Source organism: Hemibagrus wyckioides, linkage group LG04 (assembly GCF_019097595.1).
Source record: "Hemibagrus wyckioides isolate EC202008001 linkage group LG04, SWU_Hwy_1.0, whole genome shotgun sequence".
NCBI lineage: Eukaryota > Metazoa > Chordata > Actinopteri > Siluriformes > Bagridae > Hemibagrus > Hemibagrus wyckioides.
This window is the reverse complement of record NC_080713.1, coordinates 12,636,813-12,655,011: the sequence shown is the minus strand read 5'-3', so window position 1 is coordinate 12,655,011 and position 18,199 is coordinate 12,636,813. Positions and strand designations below refer to the sequence as shown.

At 37.6% G+C, this 18,199-nt stretch overlaps 1 protein-coding gene across 5 annotated transcripts in view; it reads right to left on the bottom strand.

Moving 5' to 3' along the window:
- The window catches only part of pik3c2a (phosphatidylinositol-4-phosphate 3-kinase, catalytic subunit type 2 alpha), an 83,228-nt gene that overhangs the window by 20,050 nt on the left and 44,979 nt on the right, over positions 1-18,199 (bottom strand). For all 5 annotated transcript variants that reach the window (XM_058388042.1, XM_058388039.1, XM_058388040.1 and 2 more), the window contains exons 12-20: positions 17,031-17,153; positions 16,751-16,918; positions 9,648-9,756; positions 9,398-9,540; positions 6,105-6,293; positions 4,508-4,601; positions 4,280-4,374; positions 3,995-4,175; positions 3,233-3,337 (exon numbers count right to left, since the gene is read on the bottom strand). In XM_058388042.1, the coding sequence (XP_058244025.1) occupies positions 3,233-3,337; positions 3,995-4,175; positions 4,280-4,374; positions 4,508-4,601; positions 6,105-6,293; positions 9,398-9,540; positions 9,648-9,756; positions 16,751-16,918; positions 17,031-17,153 (1,207 nt within the window). The remainder of the gene's footprint in view (positions 1-3,232; positions 3,338-3,994; positions 4,176-4,279; positions 4,375-4,507; positions 4,602-6,104; positions 6,294-9,397; positions 9,541-9,647; positions 9,757-16,750; positions 16,919-17,030; positions 17,154-18,199) is intronic.

Sequence of the window (18,199 nt, the reverse complement as noted above, 5' to 3'; positions counted from 1 at the left end):
ACTGATCCACCCCCATGCTTCACTCTGGGCATGCAACAGTCTGGGTGGTACGCTTCTTTGGGGCTTCTCCACACCATAACTCTCCCGGATGTGGGAATGACAGTGAAGGTGGACTCATCAGAGAACAATACATGTTTCACATTGTCCACAGCCCAAGATTTTCGCTGCTGGCACCATTGAAACCGACGTTTGGCATTGGTACGAGTGACCAAAGGTTTGGCTATAGCAGACCGGCCATGTACATTGACCCTGTGGAGCTCCCGACAGTTTTGGTGGAAACAAGAGAGTTGAGGTGCACATTTAATTCTGCAGTGAGTTGGGCAGCTGTGGTTTTATGTTTTTTGGATACAATCCGGGTTAGCACCCGGACATCCCCTTCAGACAGCTTCCTCTTGAATCCACAGTTACTCCTGCTGGATGTGGTTCGTCCTTCTTGGTGGTATGCTGACATTACCCTGTATACCGTGGCTCTTGATACATCACAAAGACTTAGTCACAGATGCGCCAGCGAGACGTGCACCAACAATTTGTCCTCTGAAACCTCCAACACTAAATTGGCCAGTGTTTCAACCCCTGTATATATATCTGCTGCACACTAGTCTAGATCTCCAACAAAGATAAGGTGATATATATATATATATATATATATATATATATATATATATATATATATATATATATATATATATATATATATATATATATATATCACCTTATCTTTGTTGGAGATCTAGACTAGTGTGCAGCAGAGGCTAATTAAAGTCAAGCTCACTTGCTGTACCAATCACAATGAAGACAGCATTCTCGTGATTGCAGTTCTTCTCACACCCAGTAGTAATTTCAGCTCTCAAGATACAGAGTCATCTCAAACAAAGCTTTCAACTTAGTGACTTTTCTTTGCAGAACCCCATATGCAACAATCACCTATTTCCAGTCACAAAACTAGACTTTACTTATGAGCAATGGCAGAGCCATTAAACGCAATAAAATGCAAAATCCTTCCAAAATTATTTTTAGGATATCTTCAGGTTATCAAAGCTCACAACTTTCACAACTTTGCATTCTCACAACTGTCCCAACATTGGTGGTTTTACCAGTCCCCCTTAAACCTTAAGAGCCTTATTTCAAACAAATGCAAGTTATGTAAATTCTATTAATATATCTTGGAAAGATAAAAGGAAATTGGGTAGAAGAATCTATCATATCAGGGATAAAGCTACTGACAGTTTGAAAGAAAGTTCATCTTATGCATGACTGATTAAGCTGAAAAATGTCAATCATATTCATTAAAGTTAGATCAAACTGCATCAGTCAAGGAATTTTGAACTTTTGTGGTTTGTTCAGATTTCAATTTTTTAAATCACAATGTGTGTATGTAACTGTACCAAATCACTGATATACAGTGGAATACTGGATTTAACTATGCAATTTGTTTGTCTTAAGAAAATCCAATCAAATCTGATAAATGTAGGTGAATTTGGATGCCAGCTTTGAAAACAATGTCACAGGGGCCTGTTAAAAGTCACAGGGCTGTATCATTGACATGTGCATGTGAATATGTCACATCATTTAATCATGTTGCATGATGACCAGTTAAATTATGTCAAGCATATCATGGACCTCCTGCTGACCAAAACTGAAGCCCCAAGGAGGTTCATTTAAAAGTTTGATCCTCATCAAAACACACAATCCAAATGTCAGACTGAACAGATGACCGATCACAAAATTTATTGATCTTATGAATACCCAAATGCTGACAAGTTAAACTGTATTAATCTATAAAGGTCTAAAATTGTAGGACAATAAATATTGGTTCACTTCTATGATGTCCTGATACGTTGCTCTGTTCATGATTCCTTGACAAGTAATGCCTCAGTACTGTTTCCAGAGAAGCAGCATATGCATGCTTAACCCTTCTGTCTCCAAACATGACAAGACTCATAAATGAAATTACTGCCAAAGAATTCTATTTTTGATCCAGTGGACCAGAGTTTATTGTTATGAAAAGGTCTGATTTTGTCTAAATGGTTTTAAATAAGCATCTCTGTGCTTCCTTTTAGCACGGGAGTTGTGCCTTAGTACACCCTCACTGTATGCAAGTAGTAGTGCAAAATGATTCTACAGCAATTACAAACATATCACAGAACACAAAAAAATCCTTTCCTTTCACATCAGTGAAGTTATGCAAAAGTAACACGCCAGTAACTCATAGTAAGTAAGAGCAAATAAAAATCAAAAGCTTAGTCAAAAGCTAAACTGGAATTTTTTTTTTTTTTTAAATCAATCAGTGACAGATGGAGTCTGGTTAATGTTCAAAGGTAGTGTTCCAGATCTTTGGTGAATAAAAACAAAAGACTTCTTTATATATACTACCAGTCAAAAGTTTGGACACATTCTAATTCCATGGTCTTTTCTGATGTTTATTTCTTTCTACATCATAAAACAATGCTGAAGGTGGCTGAAATGCACAATAATATCGTTTGAACAGTTGATATTGAGTTATGTCTGCTACTGATGCTCTGTAAAGCCGTCATAAGGGTTCTAATCTGAAGTGCTGTTAATTGGTGATTTCTGAGGCTGGTAACTCTAAATGAACTTCTCCTCTGCAGCAGAGGTAAGTTTTGGTCTTGCTTTACTGGGATGGTCTTCATGTGAGCCAGTTTCATCATGGTGCTTGATGGGTTTTGCAAATGCACTTGACAATACTGTTCTTGCAAGAACTATTCCACAATACCTGACCTTCGTGTCTTAAAATAACAACTGACCGTTTTTTGTTGTCCTTACATATGGATTACTTAAGTCCATGTGTGTTATTTCATAGTTTTGAAATCTCCAGTATTGTTCTAGAATGTAGAAAATAAATCCCTAAAGAAAAAACGTTGAATTAAAAGGTGTGTCCAAACTTTTGACTGGTAGTGTATATATAAATTGCACATTTGGTACGATCACCTAATACAAATGGCAAATAAGTGTATGAATAAACTAACACAATATAGAAATATTTTCAGGACTTTCTGTTGTCATTTTGAAACTGCCTGGAATGTGATTAATGTGTTTTTGGCACTGGTGAAAATGGTTTCTCCTTGTGTTTATCTGGGTGAGAGTAAAGTGTTTCAGCTTTTTTGTGTTTTTTTTTTTTTTTAAATTCTATTTCAGTGGACAGTTCTAGCTCAACAATTTTCCCAAATTGGGTGGGGTTATATGCATTACTATGGCTATGATAAGCACTTACCTTTATGTTAAGATCCTTGGCCACTAGACTGGGACTAAGTGGAATTCTGCAGCTGTCCCTCTGGAAAAATAACTTCACTTCTTCTAGGCCCTCCTGGAGCACCATCTTCAGCAAGAAGTAGATGTGATATTTGTTGTGTTTAGAAATAATTATGCTTAGCAGCATCCTATTTTTTATGATGCACTTGATTCATTTTATTTTATTAATCAAGCAAATGTGTCATGGACTAAGCCTGTATCGAATTAAGCAGGTATAATAAGTAGCCAGAATTTTGTAGTAGTCAATATCCATATCTCTAAAATGACCTTAAGGTCAATAAGCCTGGACAGATGCACATGCAGTGGGGTTTGGGGCGGGGGCGTACTCAGTAATGTGTAATTCACATTACTGAGAGTACAGTGGAGATATCCACTTTGGTCAAGAGCTGTATGAAATCATAAAAAAATGACTAGATATGTAGTGAAAGAGGAACCTTCACCTGCATCTGCAAATGTGTCATGAAAGTTTAAGAGATTAATCTGTGTAGTAATCATGAGAGGACATGTAAATGTTCTTCTGAATGTAAAAGTGGTCCCTGTAGCGAAAAGCTGAAAACGCATCTCATACTGTCTGGTAGTTTTGAAACCCATATAATAACAATGTAAATCAGAGATTGTGGGGGATCTGCTGGCTTGCTGGATAGTCAGCTTTACTGTACTCACACTATTTACACCTGCAGTATGTGAACATATGCACTTGATGTGAGCTCCTTTTGCTCCTCACCTGTCGACTTGAGCTGCTGGATTTGCGTACATTTTCTGCCAGGGCACCCAGCAATTTCACCAGACGCATCTGCTTCTCAAATTCAGCTCTTAACCCAGCACCACACATGCAAAGCAGTGCTCCAAGCACATGGCTATAACGCTGGCCAAACACAGGCTCCTGTATTGCATCCCTCAGCAGCCTAGAGCCAATTATAATCAAATATTTGCTCAAAAAAACAAATCATTCAATCATTATATGTCTCGAATGAAAAAATGGGTCTAATTCAGCAACTGAGATATTTACCAGTAAAGTTGGTGTGCAATGTTGACATTTCCTTGAGCTCGAGACAACAGGAACATAACCAAGGCATTGTTTAGATGGCTTTCAAACTTTAGAGCCTTGAGGGTAGGAAGGTAAGAAAAATTGTTCATCAGTCCATTAAACAGACAATGGCAAAGATATTCTGATGCATATGAGAAATTATGCTGAAATGGTATAAATGTAGGGTAATATTTTGGTGTTAATAGAAACCTGTACAAGCTGAGGCAAGTAGTCAGTCAGCTCATCGTCACTGCAGATCTCAATCCAGCTCACAGCCATGTGCCGAACTTCTGTATCTGCATATCTAAACAAGATCACAGTGTCACAATAACATATAAAAAAAACTTTAAATATATATATATATCATTGTGATCTTATATCACAATTAATAACAGCACAACTTTAACTTGTGTGTTCAAATTAGTTTAAATAAAATTTTAGTTAATTCAGTTTGAAGCTAACAACAACATGGTTAGGTATACAACATTAAACATGGATACTGTACAAGAGAGGACACTGAGCATGCTTTACTGGCAGCTCTCTCCCCACGGCTTACTCAAAGCAGTGGGCAAAATAAGAAAATCCTAAACATTTTTTTTTTCTCCACAGTTTAAGCTAAGGCAGTATAATCTGTGTATCAAGTTTTAGCAAGAGTTACATACTAATCTACATACAAATGAGTGATTATCTAAAAGACTCAAATACACAAAAATTTATCTAACAATCAACATTTCCCAAAATGCAATTAATAATTTTGGTCTTCCATTTGGAGCCTTGTTCCTAATGGCTTTCTTCCTTACTATGTTTCAGAAAGTTTTTAGGCCAAATATATTGGTTTTTCTAAGGACCTTTTTTTTTGGTAAAAAATAACAGGACATCCCTCCTAACAAGAGAACCTAACCAGGAAGTCTGTCAAATGAGCTGTCAACATTAAACAATATCTGACAAATGATGCCCACACCCTGTATGCATCACCCTGTATGACTAAAAGTTAGGGTTACCTTCACCTTGGAATGGAAGGAATGGAAATGACCCAGATCTAAATCCTAATGAAAACCTATGAAATGCATATGGTCTTTGTATATTGATAGACCTTGAACACAACACAAAGAAATGTGGACAAAAGTGGACAAATCAGGATGTAATAAATTGGTAGACTGTTACCCCAAAAGACTGGTTGCTAATAGATGGTTAAAGAAAATTTTCTTGCAATATGCTCAGTTTTTCCCCTAAAACTCTAATTTGTTTTTCTTTTATAACCTGAATTTAGTGTTCTGCTATATCAAATTAAAAGGTGTGGAAAAAGATCTGATAATTCTTTTTTTTTTTTTTTTTTTTGCATTCATTTTTACATCATGTGAATTTGCTATTTTAACACAGGTAGGTAGACTATGTTGGTGATGAACCCACAGTAGGCTGTTTTTTTTTATTATAATCTTGGCCACCCTGGGTAGATCACCAATGTACACTGCTAGGTGCCCTCTATGTTCACTGTTTATTCTAAAGGTTTAAAATATGCATAGGACAATGCATATGTGTAAGATCTTCACCTGCATCTTCTGAAGCCAACAAAAAGCTTATAAAAAATATCTACAGAAAAGTGATTGAAAATAATTTAATTTCTTTTTATGTGGTAAAGGTTACATAAGGGAAGGTGTCAAGTGAACTCTAAAACAACCAATGCCAACTTCCATTTTTCCATTTTAATGAAATCTAAAAAACTGTATAGGAATACTCTGAGCACTAAATAGACAGATACAAGTACAAAAAATAATGAAATTTTATTACACCCTTAAGAGGTACATACTTTGAATCTAGCAACTCTAAGGCACAGACAGGAGACAGTGGGGGCCAATTATGTAGCAGCATGTGGATTTCTGGTATGCTAGTCCAGTCCCAGCTGGGTACACTGGCTAAGATCTTGGGAAGACTGTGTTCATATCTGTGACAATAGTACCGCTGGTCCCAAAGCAGCTGCATGTCTCCCTGTGTCAGTCTGCAAGAGAATATCAACAGTAACAATAATTATAAGAATAATAATAAAAAATAAATATAAAAAATAATTTTATACATTATCTTTTTATATAAAATGACACACACAGTATATATATATACAGTGCTACCTGAAAGTTTGTGAACCCCTTGGGCTGTTCAGAGTTTTCTGTTGTTTTACCTTGATTTTCTTATTTTATCATCACCTGCTTTTTATAAATTAAATGTCAGATGTATATTGATCAATTGCATATGTTTGTTTAGAGGGAATTTTCCAAGCAGCCAAAAAATATATGAAAGATTGAATTATTGGTAAAGTCAAGTAGGTAACAGATTCAGGTAAAACAAGTTTGGGTGCAGACCAATCAAATTAGACATCCTTAGGAAAGTGGTTGGGCAACACTGATTAAAAGAGAGAGGAAACCAACCAAACCACTGTAGTGCCAAGGAGTCAAACAATGCCCAGAGGAAAGGAGATATCTGAGGATATCAGGAAGAAGGTGGTGACAGCCCATTAGTCTGGGGAAGTCTATAAGACCAACTCCATCTATCCACTGTAAGACAAATCATCTCCAAATGGAGGGCATTCAACATGACCATAACTCTGCCTAGTAGTGGACGCCCATCAAAACTATCATCAAGAAGCACCAGAAAAATGAGGTTAAGGCCAACCCACACATCACTTCAAGAGAGTTGCAGACCTCTCTGGCAGCATCTGGGGTAAATGTACATGTGTCTACAATCAGACGAAAATTGAACAGACATGACATTTATGGGAGGGTTGCTAGAAAGAAGCCTCTGCTCTCAAAAAAGAACAAAGCTGTCCATTTCAACTTTGTCAGAAAGCATTTGGACAAACCAGAGGCTTTTTGGAAGTCCATTCTTTGGACAGAGGAGTCCAATAGATATATTTGGTCATAATCAAAGCCTCCATGTTTGGAGAAAAGCCAACACTGAATTCCAGGAAAAGAACCTCCTCCCAACAGTGCAGCATGGTGGTGGAATTGTGAAGGTCTGGGGCCGTTTTTCTGCCTCCGGGGCAGGGCGACTCCATATTATTATAAAAAATTGAATATACATAAAATTGAATTCTCAGACCCATTAACAAATTCTTGAAGAGAATCTCCTGCCATCAGTCAGAGAGCTGAAGCTGGGCGTGATGCAACAAGGCGACCCTAAGCATTCAAGCAAATCCACTATGGAATGGCTTAAAATAAAGAAGTTTCACACTCTTGATTAGCCTAGTCAGAGTCCGGATCTCAATCCAATTGAAATGTTGTGGCTAGACCTGAAGCAGGCGGTACATGCCAGATGTCCTTCCAACCTCTCTCAACTGGCTAAGTTCTGCAAAAATCCCCAAAGACAGATGTGAGAGACTGGTCAGTGGTTACAGAAGACGTTTGGTTATGGCTGCAAAAGGAGGTGCCACAAGCTACTAAATAAAAGGCTTTACTTACTTTTGCACATACAATAATTCAATCTTTCATCTAGTTTTTTGGCTACTTGCAAAATTCCCTCTAAACAATTGATATATGCAATAGATCAACATACATCTGACATTTAATTTATAAAAAGCACGTGATGATAAAATAAGAAAACCAAGGTAAAACAACAGAACGCTCTGAACAGCTCAAGGGGTTCACAAACTTTCAAGCAGCACTGTGTATATACATCTTGTGCTTTACAAAATTCCAATCATATAAAACAGTAAACTTATATGGTTCACCCTGCAAGTGAATAGGCACGTGTCCCAATATTCTTTAAGAAAACATTAAAAAATAATGAATAAATACATTTAAAAATCAGTTTTATTATACTGGCAGTGTCATTGCAAACTAGGTAGTGACAAAGGAAACGCAGGGAGGCCAAGTTGTCTAGCATCAAATTGAAGATGTTCACACTGGGTGTTCAGAAACCCAGCAACAGAGTAATCTAGCCCCGCAGTTTCTTTAAAAAAAAATAAAAAATAAAAAAAAATAAGTGTGCATGTGCTGAGTGATTAAGTGTCTTTCAGCACCAGGAAAGTATGTTCAGGACTTTTGAGATATAATAATGGATTTTATCTACCTACTGGTTTTGACCAAAGTTATGTTTCTTAATTATGCCAGGAAGTGGAAGCACAGAAAAGCTGAAAAGCAAAAGGCCCAAGAATCAATACTTGACCCCACAGGTTACTGTATGATGTTTAGTGGTATACTGTAAATGTCTAGTGCAACATGGTCACAGCCATGAAAACTAGCACTTAACTCTTGTGAAATCAGAACAAAATAGGTTACCAAAGTCTCTGTTTACTCTCAGAAGATTTAAAACAATTGCTGTTTTGTGTGCTCTGATGCTTGAACAGAAGCCCAACTAAAATTTCTTTAAAATAGTTTACATTAATATAATCATTCAACTGAATGTACTCTACTATTCCAATAACTTTTTCAAAAAAAAAAAAGAAAAAAAAAGGACAGTTACAGAGGTCTTTAATTATTAAATAATGTTTGTAAGTGATCAAGAAAACAGGTTCATGTTCTAAGTAATTAAATTCACTAGCATTTATTAGATGAGTACTAAATCAAGTTTAAGTGATAATTTTATTTATATACATAGCAAGATTAATTGCTGGCAGGACAGAAATTAATGAAATAAAAATAATTAATATTGCTATAACTATGTGCATAAGCCCCATCAATTCAACAAAACGGCTATACAATTTAAAACATCAAAAACTGACTTACAAATTACCACGAATGTGTCATTCTGACCAAATTTGCTTTAAATATTAAATTTGTTTTAAATATTAAATTTAAATTTGTTTAAATTTGTTTTAAAATATTGCATTGAAGATATAAATAAAATTATATCACAGTTTTGCATCATGAGTATCTTATCAGGTGCACCAAATTTGGTTTGAATCTGATGTATTCCCTATGAGGAGTACTTAAAATTTTGTGTACACAATTGAGAACCAGGGTTGATGCATGAGCACAATCTTTTCAAGACCTTGATGACAAGCATTTATGAAGTGTGTGCCTGGTTTCATGAGTTGGTCACACCCTTGGTGTTTGGACCCTAATTCTACATTTATGCACAAAATACTAAACACTCCAAGTATTTATATACCTGGAAGAAGCTGCCAGTGCACAAAGCTTTTCAAGCCTCCTACGGATGTCTGGATCAGCCATTTCTACAGATTGATGGTCTAGGAAAGGCATTTCTGGAGGACTTATGTACAGTACATCCACTTGCGGACTGGGTAACTCTATCTGGAGAAGTTAAACAGTTATATTATTTAAATTATTTTAAAACTTTACAGTACTTAAAGAAATTAGTATATTTTAACATGCCATAAAGAAAAATGACAGAGATATACCTGCAATATGATTCTTTCCTCCAGGTCCTTATTCTTTCCTACAGGTCCAGGTAAGGGGAATGGAGGAGACGTCCAGAAACTCAGCAGCTTTATGCCTTTAGCAAACACCCTACAGTATACCAAACGGCTGCATTTTAGTTATTAATTAACATCTAACTCTGGCACAATGTTCAATGTTTAAACAAAAGAAAGCTTAAATGCTGATAAATACAGGAAACTTCTATTGTCAAGAACATGCTGCACACAGAAAGCACACATTAAATACTACATAAATAAAGTGAATATAGTCATGGGCATACCAAAGTACACCCATGTGCAATTCTATGTGTTTACTTGTCAGGGTCTACATTATTGTGTAGTCCTCACAAGCTTCTATAAACAAACAAATGATTACAGATTAAAAACAAAAAACAAACAAACAAACAAACACACAAAAAAAGATTTCAATATGTTGTCATTGCTGTCAAAAGGTGAACCAACATAGAAAAACCATTAAAAAGTACATCTAGACATCCACCTTTTTAAAAATGTTTTCTGTAATAGTCTGACATTGTTTTTGAGGTATTTTGGCCCACTCATTTTTCCAACATTGCTACAGTTCATTGATGTTTGAGGGCATTCATTTAAGCACAGCTCTCTTAAGATCACACCACAGCATCTGAAAGTAATTGAGGTCTGGACGTTGACTTTGGCCATTTTAACACGTAGATATATTTTTTCTTATTAAGCTATTAAGATTACAATTTGCTGGTGTGCTTAGGATCATGGTCCTGTTGTGTGGCCCAATTATAGCCCAACTTAAGCTGCTGGACAAATGGCCTTGATGACTAAAAGTGTCCCAGGTCCTGTGTCTTCAAAACAAGCCCAAATCATCAACCCTCCTCCTCCACCACCACACACGACAGTTGGTATGAAGAATTTGTGGTGATATGCTGTGTTTGGATTTCTACAAACATAGCACTGTGCATAAGAGAAAAACAACATTAAGGATATTTTGATGGGCATGAGGCAGATCACAGGCTTCAATATAAAGCAGAGGTGCAACTTGGACAGAGCCAACAAATTGAAATGTGTAACAGGTTCAGCACAGGATCCCCTGCTGGGCCATCCCACACAGGAACCTACATCCTACATCCACTGAACCGACCACATCCTCCTACTTGATTGTGACTGCCAACCAAGTAGGAAGACAGCTGGAGAGACTTGATCAAAGCAAGGCTGGAGGCCCTGATGGTTTTAGTCCCAGGGTTCTTAAGTCCTGCATTACTCGGCTGTCTGGTATCTTGAAGTACACCTACAACCTAAGTCTGATGCAGCAAAGGGTTCCGGTGCTATGGAAAACATCTTGTCTAGTACCGATATCTAAGAAAGCCACCCCATCTGGCCTCAGAGATTACAGACCTGTCGCATGTCATTAAGGTGGAGAGAATAGTTTTAGCTTACCTGGTCCCACAGGTGAAACCTGCACTGGACCCACTCCGGTTTGCTTACCGGCCTCATGTGGGTGTCAGCGATGCAGTCATCTATTTGCTGCAGCGTGCTCACTTCTACCTGGATGGCAGCGGTGGTACTGTGAGGATCATGTTTTTTTTTTTGTTTTTTTTTTCAACACCATCCAACCATTCCTGCTGAGTGAGAAGCTACTTAGAATGGGTTTCAGCTGAATCAGCATCTCCTGGATTGCTGACTAACTCTCAGCTAGGGGGCCTCCCTGTTTGACACAGTGGCCAGTAACACAGGAGCACCTCAGGGGACAGTCCTGTCTCCACTTTTGTTCACTCTATATACCTCGGACTTTCAGTACTCTGAATCATGCCACCTGCTAAAGTTTTCTGATGACACTGCAGTAGTGGGGTGTATTATAGATGACAGGAATCTGAGGAGACGGTGATGGACTTTAGGAGGACTAAAACTTTGAGCCCACAACCATCATGCGCGTTGGCATGGTTGACAACTACAAGTATTTGAGTGCACACTTAAATCACATAGACTAGACTAGAAGACCCACACTGTCGCTGCATACAAGAGCGGAATGAGCAGACTATTTTCTGAGGAAGTTAAGATCTTTCAATGTTTGTAACAAGATGCTGGAGATCTTCTACCAGTCTGTGGTGGCGAGAGCCATTTACTGTTTTGTGGTCTGCTGGGGGGCAGCATCAGTGCCAGGGACGCCAGCAGGATTAACATGCTAATTCGCAAGGCTGGATCCATCATTGGACAAAAACTGGAGACATTTGAGTCAGTGAGGAACAAGAGGTCACTGAATAAACTACTCTCAATCATCTCACCCACTCTACAATACACTACAGAGCAGAGGTGGGTCGAGTATCCAAAATCTGTACTCAAGTAAAAGTACAAGTACTTACAGAAATATTTACTCAAGTAAAAGTAACAATCTTAATAGTTACTTGAGTAAGAGTAAAAAAGTATCCAAGGAAAAAACTACTCAAGTAGCTAGTTACTTCTGATCTGATCGATATGAAGCGAAAACTCAGAATTTCAAACTACTTGGAGAGCTTTCACATACCTCTCCTTGAAAGTCTCTATGTTCTGCTTATATAAAACACAGGTTGAAGTAAAGTAGCCTATCTCAGTCTAGTGAAGGCCACATCTCAGTCCAGTGACGGGCACATTAACATTACATGACCTGTCATTTGCAATAAAATCTCAAACACACCCAGGTGTTTTTCTAACAGTTAACTCTGTCTTTATTTTCACATTCACAACACAAACTTGTCAGCATCTGCATTTAAACAAGCTAATAGAGAACAAAAGAGAAGATGCGTGTGCAGAGTGTGTGTGTTTATGTTTGTGTATGAACTTGTTTATGTGTGTTTGCCCTTCAGTATGTGAATGTTTATTTTGTCATATGTTCTTTCTTGAACAATCAGTTTTACAGAATTTTACTGTGGACTGATCCTCGGTTTTCGACTTGATTAGTTCTGCATAAACCTTAAGCTTGTTTGGTGAACCCTCTGATGAAATAATAATATGTGCATTTTATAAGTACATGCATTCTTTAGGAATAAAATACAATCCCGTTTTTATTTTGTATGTATGTTCTACACTTTGTTTAGGTGTCCATATTTGTGTATAAATGCATGACGTCATGTGTGCTGTTCAGTTGATGTAGTTTTGTGGAAAATGGGTGTGAAATTGTGCAGATGTTTAGAATGAACGTTTGTTCATGAACCTGTGTTGTTTGTAGGGTTTACAAGATATTGGTCATCGCTTGCACGAGAGGGCATATGAAGAAAAACATTCAGACAGTGTGAGAAATCTGGTATTAAAATAAGGTCAGTGTGTCCATAGTTACCAAATGACCATTAATAGGGTTCAAATAGGCCTTGCTGTAACACTTACTGCTCCGTGTTTTTTCAGGTTGGAGCTGGAATTCTTGGACTCTGCGATGTCAGTTGGTTTTGGTGAACACAGCATGCATCGCATTATGAAACTATTCTTTTTGACATCTTGGAGCGAAAACATAAACTGAACTTGAGGCCATGGGTGATCTGCCTCCGTTAACTCGCACACATCTTCCTCTGCTTCAGCCATCATCTTCCTCTAAACGCGCTAAACGTAAGTGGGAGATCCGTAACAGCCTCTCGCAAAGCAGCCTCTCGACATCTTGCGATACTTGCAAACAAGCCATATAGACTAATTATTTTAAAAATCTCATTAATTATTAACATTTGACAGTAACAGAGGAACGCCGCCAAATGTAGCGAAGTAAAAGTAAAAATTTTTTTACTAAAAATGTCCGAGTAAGAGTAAAAGTACACATATTTAAATATACTCTAAAAGTACAAGTTACCCAAAAAATTTACTCAAGTAAATGTAAAGTAGTAAATGTAATTCATTACTACCCACTTGTTACAGTCAACGTAGCTCATTCTCCAAAAGACTCGTTCAGATTTGTTGTCACAGAGAACGTTACAGGAGGTCATTTATACCATTCGCAATAACATTGTATGATAGTTCAACTGTGTTTGACAGGTGACAACACTCACACGACACTACTATAACCATTAACACTCAAGGTAGACTCTCAAGGTACTTCATATTTATTATCTACTGCCAGTGTACTGTGATGTAAACACTGACCTAAATATGGTTAAATCCACAACTGTGCTTGATATCCGCACTGCTATGTTACTTTTAATTTATTGAATTCTATACTTAAGATTTTCTTTTCTTCTTAGTCTTATATTTTTGTGTATATATTTAGACAGTGCATACATAAAATATAAAATTATGTATGGCCACCTGCCTAATATTGTGTTGGTCCCTCTTTTGCTGCCAAAACAGTCCTGACCTGTCCAGGCATGGACTCCACTAGATCCCTGAAGGGGTGCTGTGGTATCTGGCACCACAATGTTAGCAGCAGATCCTTTAAATTCTTTAAGTTGCGAGGCGAGGCCTCTGTGGATCAGACTAATTTGTCCACCATGCTCGATTGGACTGTGATCCGGGGAATCTGAAGGCAAAGTTAACACCTCAAACTTGTCATTGCACTAATCAAACCATTCCTGAACCATTTTTGTTTTGTTGGCACTGTTGGTGCACAGGGGTCAGCAAGGGCATCCTGACTGGTCTGCGGCTATGCAGCGCCATACACAACAAACTGTGATGCACTGTGTATTCTGACACCTTTCTACCAGAACCAGCATTAACTTCTTCAGGAATTTGAGCAACAGTCTCTTGTTTGTTGGCTCGAACCACGCAGGCTAACTTTCGCTCCCCATTTGTATCAATTAGCCTTGGCCACCCATGGCACTGTCATCGGTCCACCACTGTTAATTCCTTGGAGCACTTTTGATAGATACTGACTACTGCAGACTGGGAACACCCCACAAGAGCTGCAGTTTTGGAGATACTCTGATCCAACCATCTCTCCATCACAATTTGGCCCTTGTGAAACTCGCACAAATCCTTACACTTGCCCATTTTTCCTCCTTCTAAAACATCAACACAGGACAAAATGTTCAGTTTCAGCTGCTTTGGTGTTAATGAGATTAACATGTGCACTAGATAGGCAACAATGAGATGACCCCCAAAACAGGAATGATTTTACAGGTGGAGGCCACTGACATTTTCTTCCCCCTACTCATCTTTTCTGACTGTTTTTGGCTAGGGTCAGTGTCACTACTGGTAGCATGAGGCAATACCTGGACCCTTCAGAGGTTGCACAGGTAGTCTAACTCCTCCAGGATAGCACATCAATACGTGCCATTGCCAGAAGGTTTGCTGTGTCTCCCAGCAGAGTCTCAAGAGCATGGAGGAGATTCCAGAATAAAGGCAGTCATTCTAGGAGAGCTGGACAGGGCCATAGAAGGTCCTTAATCCATCAGCAGGACTGGTATCTACTGCTTTGTGCAAGGAGGAACAGGATGAGCACTGCCAGAGCCCTACAAAATACAAACCACGTGGGGGCCATACAAACTACTGAGTACCATTTTGAGTTGCTGCAATTAAATTTCAGCAAAATGGACTAGCCTGCTGCATAATTTTTTCACTTTGATTTTCTAGGTGTCTTTGAATACAGCCATCTGTAGGTTGAAACAATGTGGCATCCTTTTGTTTCTAACACATTACCCAGTCCATATCAGTATAGATATCCAGCATGATATTTGCCCCCATTCAGATGCATTTTCCAAGTGTTCCTTCAATTTTTTTTGAGCAGTGTATATAAAATTTTACATTTTATATTTTTGTGTTTGTTATGTAATAAATGAGGATATGAAGCTAGTCAGTGCAAGTGTTGAGGATGCGGAAGATAGGGATAGGTGGAGAGAGACGATTCGCTGTGGTGACCCCTGAAGGGGGGGGAGCAGAAGAAGAAGAAGAAGAAGAAGAAGAATTTGTTGTCTCTTGTAACCTAACAAGCTGTAACAAGAATTGATTGGATCAGTATAGTACATCTGTTAACAATGACTAAACATCTCTACCTTGGACTCATCAGTTCAAAGAATACTTTCCAGAAATGTTGTGGTTTGTTTAATTGGCAACACCATAGTAGCTCATATACTGCCATACATATGTACAGGCTTGTACATAAACGTGAAGTAGTTCTCTCTCTGTAGGTCATGGCTGCCTTCCTTTTTTTTTCTTGACAAATGCCTATGAATACCAAGCCATCAAAAATTCTGCTTTTATAGAAGCAGTCAAACTTCTTGATGGTTAACTAATCTTGTGCATTTCATTAGTAAACCCTGGCTGCTACTCACTCCCTTAATTATCATGAAAGTACACAGGCTAGAAAATTAAGTGAAACACTGGCCAATATAATGGTGGGGGATTCATCTATATATACACAGCCTGGTGGCTAATCTTCTTAGATTTTATGTTGAACAAGTTTGAGAGCGGAGTGTGAAGTTTGAATTAGCAGAGCACTAGTAGAGATATACATAAAATACTGGAACCCAGACATATCAGAGCTAAAAGAGGACAAATTGTTGGTTTATGTCTCGCTGACTAGGATAGCAAGTCCTTGTGGTGTATCGAGAGCCAGGGTATCCAAGGTAATTTTGGCATACCACCACAAAGGACAAAATGCATCCAACAGGGAAACGGTCACTGCCTAAGATTACTGAACTACTGTAGAGGGCCGTTTGCACTTAGTGGTTCAAACACTGAACCCTGAAGGTGTTGCAATGTATCAGGATGATCATGAAAGTGACGTTGAACACTCGAATATCACCAGATTTTTAATATTATTGAACCACTTTTAGGTGTTTTGGAGGAGGATGTCAGAAAAAGTTTTTCTCCCAAGTATCAAATAATGACCTGGCCACTCTTCTGCAAGAAGAATGGCTCAAAATCCCTCTGGCCACTGTGAAGGACTTGTATATGTCATTCCCAAGACAAAACAAGGCTCTGCTTTATAATAAATTATTGTGGTCTAAAACCAGGTTTCATTGTCCAACCCCTGTATGTAGTATGCTTTCCCACTGGGATTCAGAGGTTGTCTTGAAATCTCTTATCACCTGAGATTATTTGTTTGTTTACAGACATTGCTGAGGACCCATAACTATAACCTTTAAGACATATTACACACAATAAACCAGCATGAAAGATTCAAGAACACTTGTTTCATGCCTTACCGCCTGAAGTCAAAGAGTGGCATGGTGACTTTGCCTAACAGTTCTGGCCCCTTGTGCAGTTTGTTGGAATCAGGAGAGTTGCTGGAATTCTGGTTGAGAACTCCATAGAGAGAGAGGCTCAAAATGGTCTCCAGAGGTAACAAGGCAACAGAGATGGGAAAGTTTATCCTGAATAATGAAAAGGCACCAAGATTAATCAGTATTACTGTTCTTATGTGTCACAATCCAGTGGTTAGGAAAATTTGGCAAAAATAATTTTTTTAAAAACCAAATCACTCACAGCTCATCCCATTTGATGTGATAGAAAAAGCTCTTGTATATCCCAACTTTCTTGGACTTGACAGGCTTCAAAAGATTCTTGTCATTGTGCATAAGAGCACACATCATGTAGTATTTTTCATAACTTTAGAAACAGTAAAAATAAATAAATAAATAAATTAAAAAAAACACAAAAAAAAAACAAAAACAAAATGATACTCCTGAACATAAAGAGAGACCTAAAATGCATCAATCTACAAGCTGATAAAGACAGAGTAAAACCATGAAATATAATGAAAGAATGCTAATGCCTTAATTTTAACAGTCACGTCATTGTTGAGTTTATCATAAACGGCTATGCAATAAAATGTTATAACCTATTAATACATATTATATTTTGAAACACACAGACTGGATATGGAATGTTTACAAACCCCTGTTACAATGGTATGGTCTACATAAACAACAAATAAAATGTAACTGAAAAGACGGGGAAAAAAAGAAAAGCAAAAACCTGCAATAATCTGGCTGCAGAAGAGAATGAGTGCACACAAGTGTATGAGCATCTGTGTGTGGACAACAGTGACAATACAGTATATGGGTGAACCTGAGAACAAGGATTTCAAAAGGCAAAATGTTTGAGGCCCTCTAGTGACTGGCTTTAGTACAAATTCAAATGTCAGCAAAATAGGAAAAGAACCAAATCTGAATTTTAAGTTAAATATATAAACAATAAATCATCACGATTAATAAATTTTTATTATTAACACGATTAATAATAAAAAAAAATTAACATAACAGCTAACTAGCAAATATTAGCTGTCAGTCAGTCAGTGTGACAATGATATGATACAGTTTCTGGGTGATTCTCACGAAACCATTGAAACACCACGGCACTAATGATTTTAAATATAAAATGTGTAATTTAGTACACAAAGCATCTGAATAAAGACAATACTGTTCTCTACCTTGCACAATGTGTAATTTCAACACGAGAATGAATTATTTTTCTATTTTACTGCATTTTCTGCTGAAAATCTCATTACCGCAACACGTCCGGCTATGTCTGAATGTGTGTTATGATTTAATTTAAACAAATTAACAAAAAAAATGTAGAAAAAAAATAAATGGATGTTCTACTAGATTATTCTAGATGACAGAAATTTTTTTTTACTGAATATTCATGTATAA